General features: G+C 29.1%; 2 protein-coding genes and 1 long non-coding RNA gene across 6 annotated transcripts; 2 read left to right on the forward strand and 1 right to left on the reverse strand.

Annotated features, from left to right (window-relative positions):
• The first annotated feature begins 3,219 nt into the window (after window positions 1-3,219).
• Window positions 3,220-3,823, forward strand: LOC122513346. Its single transcript, XR_006302722.1, has 3 exons — window positions 3,220-3,549; window positions 3,618-3,683; window positions 3,769-3,823. It is a non-coding gene; the product is annotated as an uncharacterized LOC122513346 (long non-coding RNA).
• Window positions 3,824-5,325: 1,502 nt separating this feature from the next.
• Window positions 5,326-14,695, forward strand: LOC122513296 (DNA polymerase theta). Of its 4 annotated transcripts, none has more exons than XR_006302711.1 (24): window positions 5,326-5,712; window positions 5,791-5,973; window positions 6,064-6,294; window positions 6,361-6,614; window positions 6,682-6,814; window positions 6,874-7,075; window positions 7,152-7,347; window positions 7,418-7,587; window positions 7,668-7,935; window positions 8,007-8,337; window positions 8,431-8,572; window positions 8,640-8,883; window positions 9,122-9,263; window positions 9,349-11,083; window positions 11,186-11,394; window positions 11,549-11,732; window positions 11,978-12,159; window positions 12,233-12,352; window positions 12,441-12,776; window positions 12,856-13,120; window positions 13,188-13,414; window positions 13,496-13,994; window positions 14,122-14,196; window positions 14,279-14,695. XR_006302711.1 is itself a non-coding variant. In XM_043629579.1 (22 exons), exons 1-22 carry the CDS (start codon window positions 5,389-5,391, stop codon window positions 13,631-13,633), a joined length of 6,216 nt encoding a protein of 2,071 aa, XP_043485514.1. In that variant the 5' UTR covers window positions 5,326-5,388; the 3' UTR covers window positions 13,634-14,040. The 4 variants fall into 4 exon arrangements, 1 of the variants encoding a protein (XP_043485514.1); XR_006302712.1 differs by lacking the exon at window positions 5,326-5,712 and having other exon boundaries at window positions 5,883-5,973; window positions 6,064-6,101; window positions 6,176-6,294; XR_006302713.1 differs by lacking the exon at window positions 5,326-5,712 and having other exon boundaries at window positions 5,883-5,973; window positions 6,064-6,101; window positions 6,179-6,294.
• LOC122513306 (cleavage and polyadenylation specificity factor 73) lies at window positions 13,758-16,445 on the reverse strand. The gene has a single exon (XM_043629604.1). The coding sequence runs from the start codon at window positions 16,164-16,166 to the stop codon at window positions 14,106-14,108; it is 2,061 nt and encodes a 686-aa protein (XP_043485539.1). The 5' UTR covers window positions 16,167-16,445; the 3' UTR covers window positions 13,758-14,105.
• Between the last annotated feature and the right edge of the window lie 1,669 nt (window positions 16,446-18,114).

Here is an 18,114-nt window from a genome sequence, read left to right on the forward strand (position 1 = left end):
AGTGTTATTAGGTCATCGATTAGCATAATTAACTGCTCGGACATTCGATTAAATGTGCTCGTGTAATATGTGCACAGTCGATGAACTTTTAAGTTCGTTGATTGTCCACGAGCTAGGATAGCTAACGGGAAACGCGAATGCATTTTGTAATAATTAATAAATAGAGTCACCCCCTAACGAACATCGGAATTATTTGCATAAGATGTATGATGAAAGAAAATAAATGGAATTATTTCATATTATATTGTAATGTGAAATGTATTTCATTTATATTAGTGTAATAAGCAGTTGAGAGTAATTGGGTGAAAATGTCTTGAAGTCGTTTCTAAATTGTACGACCATAATTTGGCATATTATAACGGTTTGGTATTAGAATAGAATCGATACTTTACATAGTTAATAATATTCCTTTCGGCGATGAGATATCTCTCGACCAAAAGGTAATAATTATTTTCAATGTAAAAAGCTCAGGATGTTTTACTAATCACATTTTTCTTTTTCAGGGTTGTGTTAGGGTCGGTTAGGTTTTTTTTTATTATATAGAATCAGGGACGATTCTAATTCTATATCATTAATCGTTGTAATATGCCAAATTATGCGAATACTTTTTGGAACGATTGACGTTTTTGGTCAAAGATTCTTTTCATGCTCGCACGTAGGGAATGTCCGACAGTAGGCTTGAAGAAAGAAGAGGCTAAAAGCCGAAGAGGCCCCCACTTAATTGTGGCTCAAGAGGGCAACTACAGACTTAATGAGTTATTTTCAAATTCAACAGCATGGTTGAATTTTTTGAGAATAGCTCGTTGGTCATTTGATATTTTTATTGTTTTATTTTTTTGTTTTGCTCGTCAATAATTTATAATGGTTATTAAGAATGGTAATAATTAAAATAGTTTGCTTTTTGTTACAGGTGACCATCGTTGGATTTGCCATGCCACCCACCAAACATCAAACATAATTTTTCCTAAAAATAAATCGAGTATTAAGAAAATTTAATTTTATAAATGATATTTCATTTAAAAGATAGAAAATACTTTAAAATCATGATAGAGTACAATACCATTCCCGAATTCCCGCTCCAATATCATATCATTTTCTAATTTCCTATTACACACAATTTCCCCACTTTTCATTCTTCATTTCATTCGTAGAAACTAATTATCTTATAATGTTTTTTAATGTCTCTTTTATTGTTTTAGGTATTAAGATTTATTCAATTATTATATTATATATTTAATTAATTTTCGTTTATATTTTGTTTCAGGATGTGATTAATTCCAATGCATTTGTAAGTATTGGATTTTGATCTAGAAAAGGAATATGCTTTCGATGCATTCATTGGTTCTTCCCAAATCAAAACTAATCTTTCTGTTTTCTGTTTCAGGTTCGTTTCCAGTACTTTTTTTAATGGGTAGCGGGTAGATTCTTTCTTTCCAAAGAAAGGTCTACTTCAGGGATGCGACCCTGCCCACGCGAGCCTTGATTCTATCTTACTCCCAAGGATAGAATCATGTCCTTACCTAAAATTCCACCCACACCAAATGATCCTTTTTTTAATATTTTATTGGCAGGATTTCTTCTTCTTCCATACGTCTTTGTTTTGTTTGTTGCAGGACATAGGAGGAGGACCAGCCAAAGACCAGCCGACGACCAGCCGAGGACCACAAGAGGACTTAATAATTATAAAGTATAGTGTAAAGTTATTATTTGTATAATAAAATGTAAAATTAATGTATAATTAAATGTATCATTTTAATCTATTAATTCTTCTCCCCGTAGCATCGCAAGCGTGTGATAATTATATTTAGTGTATTTTTTTTGTTCGTAGGTTTCATGGAACGACCCATAATTGCATACTTTTTCTATTTTTTACTTTATTTTATTTAGATTTAAAATTATTATTTATGAAATACACAGAAAATGTAATTTTTATATGCATTCATCGAAATTATATTGAAGTGTGTTAGTTTTTAATTAAAATCATCGATGTTTCTTAAATTCTTTTCAGATGCATTCCTAGTTTTATGTTAGTATGAGAAAAATCATTGTTAATGCACTTCTGTCTTTTTACAGATACCATGGATCAGTACAAATTTTTATAGATACCATGGATCATTCATTGCATATATGCAAATCTAAAATAATCTTTTCTTTTTCTTTTCCAGGTTCGTTTTCAGTCCCACTTTTCTTCTTCTTCCCTAACCCTTTGTTTTTTTTTGTTGCAGGTTCAATAGGAGGAGGACCAGAGGAGAACCAGACTAGAACTTAGTTATAATAAAATATTAATGTGTAATTTAATGTTTAATTTTATTTGTTAATTCTTCTCCCCTTATAGCATCGCACTCGTGTGATAATTATTTTTAATGTATTTTCAATATATTTTTAATGTATTTTATTAGTATATAGGTACTAAGTTATTTCGATTTTATTGATGTTTAACACCCCGTTTATCATTTTGTTATATGGTATTAAAACTTTTCTCTTAATTCTCGATAATAATTGCAAGGATTTCCCTTCTCGGAACTTTCATTTTCAATGGTTTCGACTTATGTCGTCGGATGGGGACATCTTCAGGATGCACATCCCGGGTCTTCAGAAGCGGTTACCTCCTCGTGGTTAGACCTGGGCAATGGTATTTTACTTTCAGTATAATGTTTAACATATTTTATATGTTATGCATTCCATTGCAAGTAAAATCTAGCCAAAGACCGCTTACTTTAAACATTATAATTGTAATTAGTTTCTTTTAACTTCCCAATTAATACCATATTCTTTTACCCCTTTCCTTAGTTCCTTCTATCCATTTAATATACAGAAACTAATTACTTTATAATGTTTCTTTAATAATTCTTATATTTTTTCAGGTATTCCTTACCTTTAATTTCCCCCACCAACCATCATACCTTCCCTATTTCTTTCACTTTCTTTCTTTTCCTTTATATTAAGTATGTTCACGTGAATTAGCATGCATTCAAGTGAGTTTACTTAACTTTTGAGGTGGAACAACTTTTAGATTTGTTTTTTATTCGCGATTTGATATGCATAAAATATGCATTTAGCATAGGGACCGAAGCGACACCAAGTCGATTCGGTCGCTATCCGTTAGTCAGGCCTCACCGGTCCTGCAGTTGGCACTATGGTCGGTCGACTTGTGAAGCCTAGGTCCCTCGTAATATATAATATTAAGATGCGTTGTTTTTTTATTCGCGATTTGATATGCATAAAGTATGCATTTAGCATAGGGACCGAAGCGACACGCGTTGGCGATTCGGTCACTATCCGTTAGTCAGGCCTCAACCGTCTGCTGTTAGAGTAATGGTCGATCGTCGCGTGAAGCCTAGGTTTCTCGTCAAAGAAATTAGAATCAGTGGATTAGTCCGATCGGGGGGAAACCACTTAAAACAAAAATCGTGAAAAGTTCCACCTTAAAAGTTCTACTTTTCCCTATCCTTTTCCGATTCCTTTTAATATTTTCTTTGCAGGATGAACTATGATGCCAAATTTCGTCCAAGAGAAGGAGGAATCGAACCCAAAGAGGACTGAGTTATGGTAAATGGTAGTAGAATATAATTATTTCTATAAATAAATGAACTTTTTTAATTCGTTTATTGTTTCAGATAACAATTCCGACCAAGAGGAAGGGGATGTGGATTAGAAGATGACCAGAAGTGGACTAAGTTATGGTAAATGGTATAAAAAATAATTATTTCTATAAGTACATGAATATTTTTAATCAGTTTATTGTTTCATATAACCATTCCGTCCAAGAGGAGAGGAAAGTGGATTAGAAGATGATCAGAAGAGGACAGAGTAATGGTAAACGGTAATATAAAATAATTATTTCTCAATATAAATGAAGTATTTTAATCCATTTATTGTTTTTCTTGTAGAATTGCACATGTATAATAGTTATTTTTAATGTATTTTCTTTATTTTACAGATGCCATGGGTCAACCAAAAATTATATACATTTATTTTTATTATACTATATTTAAGTAGATTGACAATTATGTATAAAATATTAATTAATTATAATCTCCGTATGTGCATATATTGAAATTATATTAAAGTGTATTGATTTTTAATAAAATCATTGATGTTACTTGAATTTTATTCAGATGCACTCCTCGTTTTCAGTTTCTTATTCAGTTTTCAAACTTTTCTTTTCATTTTCGATAATAATTCTAAGGATTTTCCGAATATAACTCTTAGGGTGGAGCCTAAGAGTGGGGCTCATTAAAAAACGTTCTCGGGGCTTTCATTTTCTATGGTTTCATTTTACTTCGGATGGGGACATCTTCAGGATGCACATCCCGGGTCTTCAGAAGCGGTTACCTCCTCGTGGTTAGACCTGGGCAATGGTATTTTACTTTCAGTATAATGTTTAACATATTTTATATGTTAAACATTCCATTGCAAGTAAAATCTAGCCAAAGACCGCTTGCCTTAAGCATTATAATTGTAATTAGTTTCTTTTAAATCCCCAATTAATATCATATCCTTATTCTTTTTTCCTTAGTTCCTTCTATCCATTTAATATACAGAAACTAATTACTTTATAATGTTTTTTAATAACTTTTATGTATTTACAGATACCAGGGAGTAGTCCAAAATTGTTGAAGTTAAAGTTGCAGATGTATAAAACAGATTGCATTGGATTAATTCATTTTATTTTTTCAGTGCTAGAATAATATTATTTTTCACAGGTTTCTTTTTTAAATCATAGTTGCAATGGATAGATAATAGGCTTTTTCTTTCGGAAAAATCGTTAATAAGATATCATTTTATGCATCGTTGATAATGTTGCTTACGAATTCCTACTATCAGTAAGCCCTTTACAATGCAACACCTTTATGCATGCTTGTAGTTTTGTGCAATCTTTACGATGGGGTTGAGTAATGAAGAAAACTGTCTTACCAATAGATTTGAAGGCAACTATGAAATCTACCTTATCGACTAATTTCAATAAATTGTGTAAGTAGTTAATAAAAGTACCACGAGTACATGGTGGCGCTTTTCTACAACTGCTTAACGTCGTTTGATCTTAATTCATAGTTTATATTTATTTCAATCAATCATGTGTATTTTATAGATTTTATAAACGTTATTTATTTATTTATTTATTCTTATTTATTGCAACTTATATTACTTTAAATCATTTTTGTGTTATAAATATTTACGAGTGTGTTAAGTGTATTTTACAATTTTTTAAATCAAATGCTTGTGAACTGTCAAATTTATTAGGAGTCAAATAATATAATAATATAATTAATATAATAATATAATTAATATAGTATATATAATATAATAATATATAATAATATATATATATATCTCCTTTATTAATAAATGTTCTAAGAACAAAACTAATTATATAGTGATGGTAATATGAAATCATTAAGAAACTCATCAACACATTCTAAAATAATAACTCAAAGTAACAATATACCATTGAAACAAAATGAAAGTGATTTAGGAAAATACTTTAAAGACACTATATTATTTTCGAAAAATGTAAGTAAATCAAGTAGTAGAAACTCATCAAAACTACTGGACGATACTAAAAATATACATCTCCAAAATGAATCCAGTCTCGATAAATATTTCAAAGAAAGTATTATGTTCTTCGAAAGCAAATCTAGCAGAAACATCTTACCAGAGATTTCAGAATCGAATGAAAAGAATTTGGAAGATAATATAAGCGTTAGGAAAGTAAGTAAAGAATATAATAGTACTGAAAACTTAGAGCATGAAAATCAACATTTTAAATGTCTAAATTTTAATCAATAGGATAAATCAAAGCTAACAGATAATATAAGTAACCCTATTGATATATCGCATTGTAAAGAGAAAACATCTACTGTTATTAGTAGTAATAGTAACAGTAATTTAAGTTTGGAAGTATCATCTAAGATTTGTACGCAAGATCGATTTAAATTAGCATCTTGGGGTCTTCCATCGCTTATTCTTCAGGTATAAATATACTTAATAAATTGATCTTTATTATTATAATTTATTCATCTAATATTGCAAGCGTATTGATAATAATTTTATATATTATAGAAATATGAAGCGAAAGGAATATCAGAAATGTTTCCATGGCAAGTAGAATGCTTATCCAATCTTAAAGTAATCAATGAAAGAAAAAATATTTTATATTCGGCTCCTACATCAGCAGGGAAAACATTGGTAGCAGAGATTCTTCTTTTAAAGACGGTGCTGGAATGTAAAAAGAAAGCCATTTTTGTTTTACCATTTGTTTCTGTTGTAAGAGAAAAAATGTATTATTTTAAGGTAAATATTTTTAATATGATAACATTGAATATTAATAATGTGAATAATATGATTGAATTCTATTAGGATCTTTTATCAGAATACGGGATTCATGTTGAAGGATTCATGGGAGGTATAAATCCACCTGGTGGATTTACAGCTACCGACATTGCCATAGCAACTATAGAAAAAGCTAATTCTATAATTAATCATTTAATGGAAGAAGGAGATTTGTCTACGTTGGGTGCAATTGTAATAGATGAATTGCATTTGCTGGGTGATCCTAATCGTGGTTATCTCCTAGAATTATTACTTACCAAACTAAAATATATGACATTACGGTAATTATTAATGATGTTTAATTCTATATATGCCAACGACAAAATATTATTTATTTTAACGTTACAGGAAGAAAGATATTAACATACAATTAATCGGTATGTCTGCTACGCTTCCAAATTTGACCCTGTTAGCGGATTGGTTAGATGCTGAATTGTATAAAACTGAATTCAGACCTATACCATTACACGAGCTATGTAAAGTGAGTAAATATCCTTTAAATATATTTTATGTATAATTAAATTTATTTATTATTTGCAGATTGGAAAAAGCATATACGATAGCAAGTTAAAATTACTTAGAAATTTAGTATCTTCGTCTGAATTATTGATGGATGCCGATGATATTTTACAATTGTGCATGGAAACTATATCCGATGGTAAAAGTATTTTAATATTTTGTCCAACTAAAAATTGGTGCGAAAAATTGGCATATCAAGTAGCGCTAACATTTTATAAATTAGGTAATTACTTAATACATTAATTAGTTGATAAATTAGTAAATAAAAAATGAAGTAATGGCATGATCAACGTTGGCAGGTCAAAAAGATACATCGCTTGGTAATATTTTAAAAGAACAATTAAACAGTACAGCTATTCTTGAAACTATTGAACAATTGAAACGTTGTCCATGCGGGTTAGATAATTCCTTGAAAAATTCAATTTCATTTGGCGTTGCTTTTCATCATGCTGGTTTGACAATGGATGAACGTGATGTTATTGAAGGAGCCTTCAGGTATTATATCATACATTGAATTGAATTGAATTTTTTAATTGTTACTATTAAATCAATTTTGTTATTATAGATCAGGATCTCTGAGAGTTCTTATAGCAACATCAACGTTAAGTAGTGGAGTTAATTTACCTGCAAGAAGAGTCATTATTAGATCTCCAATGTTCGGCGGTAAAATACTGGATACTTTGACGTATAAACAAATGATTGGAAGAGCTGGTCGAATGGGAAGTGATACTGCAGGTATTTTTTTTCCTTTTTACGTAAATTATTTTATTAACAACCAAGAGTAAGATACATAGATGCTTATAAATGTTTTACAGGAGAGAGTATTTTAATATGTAAACCGAATGAACGCAAAGCAGCAGAATGTTTATTATCAGCAACATTAAAACCGATAGAATCATGTTTGGAGGATTCTAATCCTTTAATCAGAACACTTTTAGAAGCCATAGCTAGTGAAGTGGTATATACGAAAGTTGATCTTGAACTTTATATGAATTGTACTTTAGCGAGTATAAATAAAAAAGATGTTATGACAAATTTATCCACTAATGCAATTAAATATTTAATGGATAATGAATTTTTAATGTAAGTTACTAAATATTTATTATATTATATTTTTATATGATTGACATTCTTTAACAGAATATATATTACAGATTACAAGCTACAGAACAAGAAGAAAGATGGGTTGCAACGCCTTTGGGAAAAGCATGTCTCTCTGCATCCATCTCACCAATAGAAGGATTATTTTTATTTGAAGAATTGCAAAGAGCTAGAAGATGTTTTGTCTTAGACACTGAATTGCACGTCGTTTATTTAGTAACTCCAGTGAACGATGGTAGTCAAATATCGACAATAGATTGGATGGTATTTCTGGAATTATGGAAATCAATATCGGAAAGCGAACGAAGAGTTGGTCAACTTATAGGCATAGAAGAGCGTTTTCTAATGTCAGCTATTAGAGGAATTGTGAAACCAGGCAAGCTAGTAAGCAAATATTTTATATTAATTAAAAGAAATATAAAATTTCTTTACATATAATACTGTTAGTAATTTTTAAAAAACTATTTATACTTTTAGCTGAGAATACACAAACGGTTTTACACGGCGTTAGCTTTACATGATCTGGTACGAGAAATTCCTTTGAATACAGTTTGTAGCAAATATAATTGCTGTCGTGGAGTACTACAAAGTTTACAACAAAGTGCTTCCACGTTTGCTGGTAACATTATATTATTTCTTTATATAAATTTAATATCTAACTAAATATATTTTTTTATCTTTATTAGGAATGGTTACACAATTTTGTAAACAACTTGGTTGGGATTGCATGGAGTTATTGGTGGGACAATTTAAAACGCGTCTACAATTTGGAGTATGTAGAGAATTGTTAGATTTACTGCGTATTTCAATGTTAAATGGATTACGAGCAAGGAGCCTATTTAAACAAGGAATTACTACTGTAGCAGATTTAGCTGTCGCTAACATTCTTGACATTGAACGAGCATTGTATAAAGCATTACCATTTGAAAGGTACGCATTAAACTATATTGAATTTTTAATTAACAAGTTCACTACCAATATCACATATTTATGATGCACTAGTTTCTATTGAGAGCCCGGTATCACACATAATCAACCTAAAATAACTTCTTGGCTACAATTGAAATCTTTTTTCTGTTGTGTAATATAGTATAAACGTGTTAAATTAATTAATTAATTTATGCTAAATTATCTTAATACTTATGTGCATATATCATTATTATTACAGTGAAAAGGAACACGATGGAGAACATGAATTGGAAGCTATTACGAGAAATAAAATGAGAACTGTATTCGTTACAGGAAAAGATGGTCTTACACCTCATGAAGCTGCTATTTTATTAGTCGAAGAAGCTAGAATATTAATTCAGGTTAATTAACATGAGGATTATGAATAATAGATCTAAAATTTCTTTACTTATTTTGTAATCAAATATTTTATATTATTTTTTATAGAATGAATTAGGTTTACAAAATATGCCATGGTCGCATAATAATAGCATAGTCGCTGATACTACATCTAACAGTAATAATCAATCTAATTTATCGAAAGATATTGCTGTAGAAAATGATAATACAAATAAGAAGATAAATTACACAGATATGTCAGAAAAAAGAATGGAAGATATAGATAAAAGTAAAAAGAATTCTTCTTGCATTCATTCAGACGTAGATGTCTCGTCACTGCATAAACAAAATGAGATTACGGAACATATTAACATCATCAATAAAAATTTAGAAAATAAATCGCATTGCTCGAAAGATTTAAATATTGATTTTGAAAGTAGATGTGACAGCAAGTCATTAATTACTTTTGATAGAAAAAGAATTGATGAAGAAAATAATACCGATGATAATAATTTATTAATGTATTGTAAAGGTGAAAATCTAAGCGAATCTAAAAAAATTATGAAATATTCTGCTTCAAGAAGTCCCAGTTTATTCGATGAAAGTTTAAATCTTGACACACAATTGTACAATGCACTTGAAGAAAATATCGTCGGTACTTTACATTTTTCTTCGTATATAAACATTAACATAACACCTAATAAAATGAAAAATGAAACAAGTACGAAAAGTTCAAACAAGTTATTAAATCATGAAGTCAAAAATAATTTGCCAATGGCAGAATTAAATTCAAATGAAAAGATTCTATCGCACAAACCTTCTTCTTCTGATACGCAAATAAAAGATGCAATAATAACATGGAATGATGATTCCTGGAACGAATCCAAATTATTGAAAAAAATTAGTGAAGTAAATAAAGAGAATATAGAAGTTTTAAATAACAGTATCAACGATATGAAAAATATAAAAAACGTATCAGAAAATAATGACCAAAAAAATGATGTAGAATCTTGCAATTGTATTCTCGGACAAGATGTTAACAAAATATCATCTAACTACAATTTACGAAGACTTTCCGATAAAAAACCTTCCATAGCAAAGGAAACTACTTTAAATCTTGATCGTAAAATATCATTAAATTCTAATAATTCGGATGTCATAATGGGTTCCCCGACAGAAGTTCAAACAAAATTAAAATTAAAGAAGACACAGAAAATCCCTGTTAAAGTTTATAGAGATAAATTACCTAAATCTGCAACTTCAACCAGTGTTTACAAAAATATTACAAAGACTACCAATAGTAAGATAATAAATAAAACTAAACCAAAATTAAAACAATTATTAGAACGAAACATTCTTCTTGGTGCAAATTACAGTTCGGATAGCATCGTATCAAACTCGGATGAAGAAACACCAATTAAAAAAGCAAAAATAGTTAGAGGATGTAAAACATCTTTACCTGTTATTAAAACAAGTTCATCGCATGTCCAACAAATTAAATCAGACGTACAAATAAATTTATGTTCTCACAAAATAGAACATATAGATGAAAGTATTGATTGGAATACATTAAATATTGTTAAAGTTGGAAGCGATAAAGCGACGTTTAATTTATTTAAACGTGAAATTATGAAGAATAAAAGTATCGCGTTGGCTTTACATTGCGAATCTTACGTAAACGAATGTAACAGTATAGGAAATAAAATTATTAATTCCACTACCGACGTTAAAAACAGATCAAGAAAAATTGAACAATTCATCGCTGAGGATAAAAAAATTTGTGGCGCCGCTATTTCTTGGGAAAAAAATATTGCATATTATATTTCATTTTGCGAAATGAAAGGTATTTTCTTGTTTCTTTTGAAAAAAAACAATTCTTTTATATTTATTTTATATTTATATTTTATACTCATTATATACAAAACTAATTTATTTTATATTACAGATTTAAAAGTATCAATTAAAGAACAAATAAATTTCTTTAAAGAATTACTTTCTAATACATCATTGTATATAAGATGTTTTTCAACTAAGAAGTTGTATAAAACACTGTATCAATGTTTCCAAGTAGCAGCCACTTGTAGATTTTTAGATCCTTATACTGCGAATTGGTTGCTACATGGTAGTATTTCTGAAAAAAAGTGGAACGAGATGGTAAAATATAATTTAATTCTCTTTCCCCCCAAAAAAGAATGTGTAATATGTTCGTTACCAGTGTCACTGCCAGTAGACGATGGTTGAAATCTCTTTTTCGTGGCATGGTAGCGAACGTGTTAAGAAGAAATTTGAAAGAAAATATATTTAATAGGTGTTGGAGTATTTTCCTTTAGGATCCTTCATAGTGAAACACTTCGATGCTAAAACAAACGTAAAAAATAAATTACCATTGGAATTTAAAGCATCCACTAAAGCTGTTCTTACATGGCACGTTATGGAAACATTATTAAACAAATTGGAAGAACTCTGTCCAATATTACTTTATACATTTAAAGGTAAAGTATTAGGTTGTCCCATAAGTACATTTCGCACTTCGAGCCGGCTATGTTTGTAGACATGTAGGTTTATCTATTTTCCATTTATGGCATCAATTTCAGTCATCAATTTCAGTCATCTTATAGCTCTTTCAAAGTACATTTCGTTGGTGACAAAGTCTTATGGGAAAGAACTTATGGGACAATCTAATATTTGACTTTTTATGTTGTAAAAACATATAACAAAATTGGATATATTTTTTCAGAAATCGAGATGAGATCTATTACACTGTTAGCTCGCATGGAATTAACAGGATTTGGTATAAATTTAAAATCTTTGCAAGAATTGTCACACGTTATAGAAGTTGAAATGTCTTCTTTGGAAGAACGTGCGTTTTCTTTAACGGGACGAAAATTTAATTTTTCATCATCCAAAGAAGTCAGTCAGGTTGGTATAAATATCATTGATTTATTATCGCACATATGATTTAAATTATAAATAATATATTTTTGACACATAGATTTTGGGATTATATAAAGGGAAAAAAATAAGTACCAATAAAGCAGTTTTGGCACAACATAATAATCCAATCTCAAGCCTTATTATTTCTTGGCGTAAATTAAACACAACTCAAACCAAGGTAGATATACGATTCACTTAACATTATATATATATCTTTTTACAAAATATTATATACTTTGTTAACCACGATTGAAATTTTTTGATAGATCGTTTATCCGTTGTTAAATCTTGGCCAAAATAGTTCAAGAATTTATGGGGATTCTGAAACTTTCACATTGACTGGAAGAATTTCTATGCACGAACCTAACTTGCAAAACGTACCTAAAGATTTCAATTCAGAAGATAATACTTTTGTAATAAGCGTTCGTATGGCATTTATACCAATCGAAGGAAACGTTCTATTATCGGCAGATTATTGTCAACTTGAATTAAGAATATTAGCTCATTTTTCGAAGGATCCGATACTTTGTAATATTCTATGCAAGGAAGGTGATATTTTTAAAAATATTGCTGCTACATGGAACAATGTATCGGAAGATCAGGTATAATTAATATAAATCATTTGCTTTGCTTTACATATAAACAATTATCTACAATTGTTGATATTATTTGTATCTTTAGATCGATGATAATATGCGACAAAATACTAAACAATTGTGCTATGGTATGATTTACGGTATGGGTGTCAAAACGTTAGCAGAAAATTTAAAAGTAACAGAAACAGAAGCTAAAACATTTTTAGAATCTTTCATAAATGCATACCCAGGCATAAACAAATGGCTTAAAAATGTTAATTTAGAAGCGCATAAAAATGGATACATTACGACATTAATGGAAAGACGTAGAATGCTTCCTGGTTTAAAAAGTACTAATCTGTATGAAAAAGGTGAGTTTACGAATGATCAAGAATTATTTAATTTACAAGAATATTATAAAGATTAAATATATTTTAGCACAAGCGGAAAGACAAGCAGTGAATACTAAAGTACAAGGTTCTGCAGCAGACATAGCAAAACAAGCTATGATTAACATAGAAGATAGAATACGAAACGAATTTCCAAACTCAGCGATTGTCATACCAAAGATAGGAATTAAACAAAAATTAAGAAAACAGCGAAAGAATGACAATTTAAGAGGTGCTTATTTAGTACTACAACTTCATGATGAGTTATTGTACGAGGTAAGAATGATTAGGCATATATTATTAATTTAAGAAAACTTAATACAAATTATTTTCATTCAAATTTTAATTTGATTTCAGGTAAATATAATGGATTTACAAAAAGTAGCTTTAATAATTAAAGAATCCATGGAACAAGTATGTCAACTTGCGGTACCATTACCAGTAAAAATAAAAGTCGGACCTGCTTGGGGTGATCTAAAGGAGTATCATATTTAATCTTTTAGCTACTATAAAGGTATTTCTTTATAACAAATTTTTGATACGTCAATATCCATGAAAACTACTATAGTAATGTGCTGTGCCTGAGAGGTAAATTATTAATAATTATCCAATGCGATAATTAATAAGATAAAATAAGATTTTATATGGTAAGATAAATCTTATTACATAACTAAAGTTAAACGACAATCAATTATTAATATTTCTTTTATTTTTAACTTATTTATAAATATTCACATTATATGAAAATTATTTTGTTTAATCATGAAATTGAAAATCATATTTACAGCATGAATAATGTTTCGAATATAAAAAAATATTATTTACTGCATTGTTATACACTAGGATTGATGAAAATGTAATTAGAATATTTTTTATATACTTTTAATATATCAAAATTGAAATAAATCATATTTTATAAAATATATTTGCTGACGCAGGAATATAAAAGTATTTTAAACATAATTAATTATATCGTATCGCAGGGTGGTGCTAACGATTGATGTAACTTCATTACAGCCGTTTGTACTATTTGTTGGAAAGTCTCATCATCTTTGCTGGTAACTTCTAAGTTTAATAAATCTATATGCGCCTTTTTACCATCGACGGTTACATATAACTTTTCTCCTTTGAAAATTTTAGGAACAGAGTCTTCTCCAAACATTTCTTGCAACATTTCAATAAGACATTCTTTGAAATGCATTCTATCCATTTTAGTTGGCGCGGGTAACATTTTAGGAGGTTGTTCCATCATCTCGGCTTGCAATATTGCAGTCAAAACAGAGTCAGCGTACATGTCGTTAACTGGAGTTGCCATCCATTCCATCATAACAATTTTACCATCGATGGTTACATCGATGTTTTTAAAGACTCTTAACTTTTTATCATCTATAACTTCCAAATTACCAGCTATTTGTGTTAAGAGATGTTTTAATACAGGTAACGAAGCGGAGAAATAAACGCTTTGCCTTTGGATAACTTGACTCATACTCATATCTGTATACTTCGATAAATCGCAAGGAGCTAACATATGATAATTAAAGTTACGTTTGACCAAAACACCAGATAATTTTTGTCCTGGATTAGGTGTTTCCATCGCCAACGTGCCCATAACTTTAGCAGTCTTTTCTCCTCTGAAATATAACTCTACAGCAACTGTATTTCTAGGATTATGAATTTCCATAGTAGTATTCGGATCATCTTCATATTCTCGTTGCAGAGCAGCCTTTAATCTTCCCATTTCATTCTGTTCCCCATGTACGAGTACTACATGTGGTGGTTTCAAAATACGTATAAATTCTGATGTTTGTTGATAATCGGTATGAGCAGAAAATGATATGTAATCTACGGACATTTTTAACTGTAATTTTTGTCCAGTCATTGTTGTAATTTCTTCTGGTTCAGATAAAATAGTTTTAGCTAGTGTACCCTCTACGCAGTAACCAGCTATTATAACACCGTTCTTAGCATCAGTACACCAAGATTCAAATAATTCTCTTGACAAACCACTTTGCATCATACCCGGAGATGCCATAACTACGCATGGTCCAATATCCTCAAAATGGTCTATACCCTTTAAATTAGAAATGTGTTTGAATACAAAAGGATTATTGATAGCAATCTGTCGTCTAATTTTATCGTTCATTGCATTAACGTATGTTTGATAAACGGCCATACATTTTTTAGCCAAAGAAGATGCATAATAAATTGGAATTTCATGTAATTCAGGATGTTGACTCCAATATTCGTCCAAAATAAGAAGAAGTTCTTGTGCTCTTCCTAATGCAAAGACTGGTATCAAACATCTACCACCACGATTGACTATCTCGTGAACTAGATTGGTAAATCTTCCTTCTCTGTCTTCTCTCTTCTCGTGAATATGCGTTCCATAGGTAGACTCCGTTATCAATACATCTGGATGAATATTTGGTATTTCAGCAGCCATTAAATGCCTGTCCTCTTGACGACTAAAATCTCCAGTATATAAAATTTTGACACCAGCTATTTCAATCATAAACATAGCAGCACCTAATACGTGTCCAGCATTGTATGCCCAAAACTTTATACCGAAGACATCTTTTTCTTCATGAAAATTAATAGTTTCTATTTTGTCCATACTAGTTTCTAAATCTGATTCGGTGTACAACATTTGTTCGGTAGCAATGTTACTAACTTTGATATAGTCAGATAAAAGCCAACGATAAATCGCTTTAGTTGCATGCGTCATGAAACAACGTCCTTTAAAACTTGTTTTTTGCAAAAACCATGGTAATGCACCGCAATGATCCAAATGAAAATGTGAAATCAATAGTAGATCAATTTCATCTGCTTCTACTAAATCTACAAATGGTAGAGCATCCATACCTGATAATCCTGGATGTATACCACAATCCAACATTATTTTTTTTCCTTTAAATTCCAACATAATACATGATCTCCCAACCTCTTGGCCAGCACCAAGTGGCCGAATTGAAAGTAAATCACTTTCCTCTGCCGGTACTTGTGTTTCAGGCTTCCTTTTTGTAGTCATTTTTTTTTAGTTATTTTTATCGTTTAATTTACAATATTTTAATTATTTATAAATAAAAATAGATAAACATTTCTTTAAGGTGATACAAGCATTTTAGGTTAGGTCTAACAATGACCATTAATAATCTAACTTAATAGATTGGAAACTTTTCCCGGTTAGTACGTCACTATTTTGAAATTGATTTTCGCGCCATTAGTCGAGTTTTGTAATGGTAGTAGATTTGAATTTTATTTGAAAAGGAAAACGTAAATATAAACAATAGAACGTACCTTAATAATTTCTTCTCTCCATACAGGTAGTTATTATTAACATAATCTAATTTAATTTTTTGATTTCTTTTTATAAACCATTTTAATATAATATTAAGTTAAGTTAAAAATTAAGTTTAATGTAATAATATTAATGTCATTTTTATTTGACATGTTTGGTTAAGGTGTTCCATAATAATTTATACAACATAACCTTAAAAAATGATATTAATTATTACTAGATCTGATAAATACTAAAATATATAAAGTATAATAAAGCAAAAGAAATATTTATATCAAATGTACTTAGTCTCAAATTATTTCAAAATAATAAAAATAAGAAGTACTCATGTTTAAATTTCTACATAAATACTAATTTGATATTATATTGTTGGCTTATTTTTTTAAACAAAACTATATTACACAATCAATATTTAGCTTTATTGCATTATTATTGTAGACGTTCATGAAAATATAATAGCGAAACATGAGATCATAAATTTTCTTCTTAAAATCTAATGGTATCTTGTGTCTAGTATTTTTTGTTTTGTTAAACCGTTGTGAAAAATTATGAACAATTTTAACTTCATCATTTTTTTTAAAACTTATAATTATATTTTCAAATGTAAACATGGGATATATTTCTAACATATTGATTAATGAAAAAATTAAAAAAGAACAAGAAAAGAAAACAAAAAAAAGCAAAAAGAAAAACTTATTTAAAAAAGTACCTCAATATACATCATTTTTATTAAGGTATACACATGCTGATTTATTATTTTTTTACGATAATGATTAGTCTATTTTTATGTTCACGCTTTTATCGTGAACAAATTACGATATTCAATTGGCCCTACTATAAAATAGAATTAATATACATATTTACATTATATACACATAGTATTCGTTGAGAATACATATTTTAACTAAACAATTGCACACTTGGACGTCGATGTTGGTTGTTGTACAGGTGGGTTATTTTTTTTTTCTTTTTTCTTTTTATACACACCGCCTGAAATTGTCAAGTATTCACATATTATATTTGTACATATAATAGCTTTTAAAAGATCTCTTTTTTTTCATAATTATTATTATTTTGCCTGTACAAGTATAAAATCACATATTCAAGCATGTCGAATCAAATTGATATACCTAAACATTTAATAACATTAAAAATTACATGTGCAATAAATTGAAATAACAAAGTAATCGATAAGAATTTAATAACATAAATTAACATTTATATTTGAATTAAATTTATGCATAATTATGCTTGCATTTAAAATCTTTTTTAATCTGAGGTCATTATTATTATTATTATTATTAATAATTTATTTAATAAAGTTTATATATATATATATCCAACGTAACATAATACATAATATATAAAATTTTGAATTCCATATTCTGTTGTTAGTTTTAGTTAATTTGATAACATCATACAATGACAATATGCACTATTCAATTGGCAGTGCAATTAACAGTAGAAATTAGAATGAATAGATTTGACAGTATCTATTTTGTTTATTCTTATAATGTTTGATATATGTATTCATTCAAATAACTTGGAATTTCATTGCTCTGTATTACTCTCTCTCTATCTCCCTCTTTTTTTCTTTTTCTCTTTTTTCTTTGATAGAAATGATTAAAATCATCTAAATGACATACTTCGCAGAGCAATATATATGGTAATTCTATTG

This window comes from Polistes fuscatus, unplaced genomic scaffold (genome assembly GCF_010416935.1).
Source record: "Polistes fuscatus isolate 324 unplaced genomic scaffold, CU_Pfus_HIC Scaffold12, whole genome shotgun sequence".
NCBI classification, from domain to species: domain Eukaryota; kingdom Metazoa; phylum Arthropoda; class Insecta; order Hymenoptera; family Vespidae; genus Polistes; species Polistes fuscatus.

Excerpts from the sequence above, each read along its gene's own strand:
- LOC122513296 (XM_043629579.1), top strand. The coding sequence starts at position 5,389 with ATGAAATCATTAAGAAACTCATCAACACATTCTAAAATAATAACTCAA. Across the intron at positions 9,264-9,348 it reads AAGCTAGAATATTAATTCAG|AATGAATTAGGTTTACAAAA; the intron begins GTTAATTAACAT and ends TATTTTTTATAG. Across the intron at positions 12,160-12,232 it reads CATCCAAAGAAGTCAGTCAG|ATTTTGGGATTATATAAAGG; the intron begins GTTGGTATAAAT and ends TTTGACACATAG.
- LOC122513306 (XM_043629604.1), bottom strand. The coding sequence starts at position 16,166 with ATGACTACAAAAAGGAAGCCTGAAACACAAGTACCGGCAGAGGAAAGT.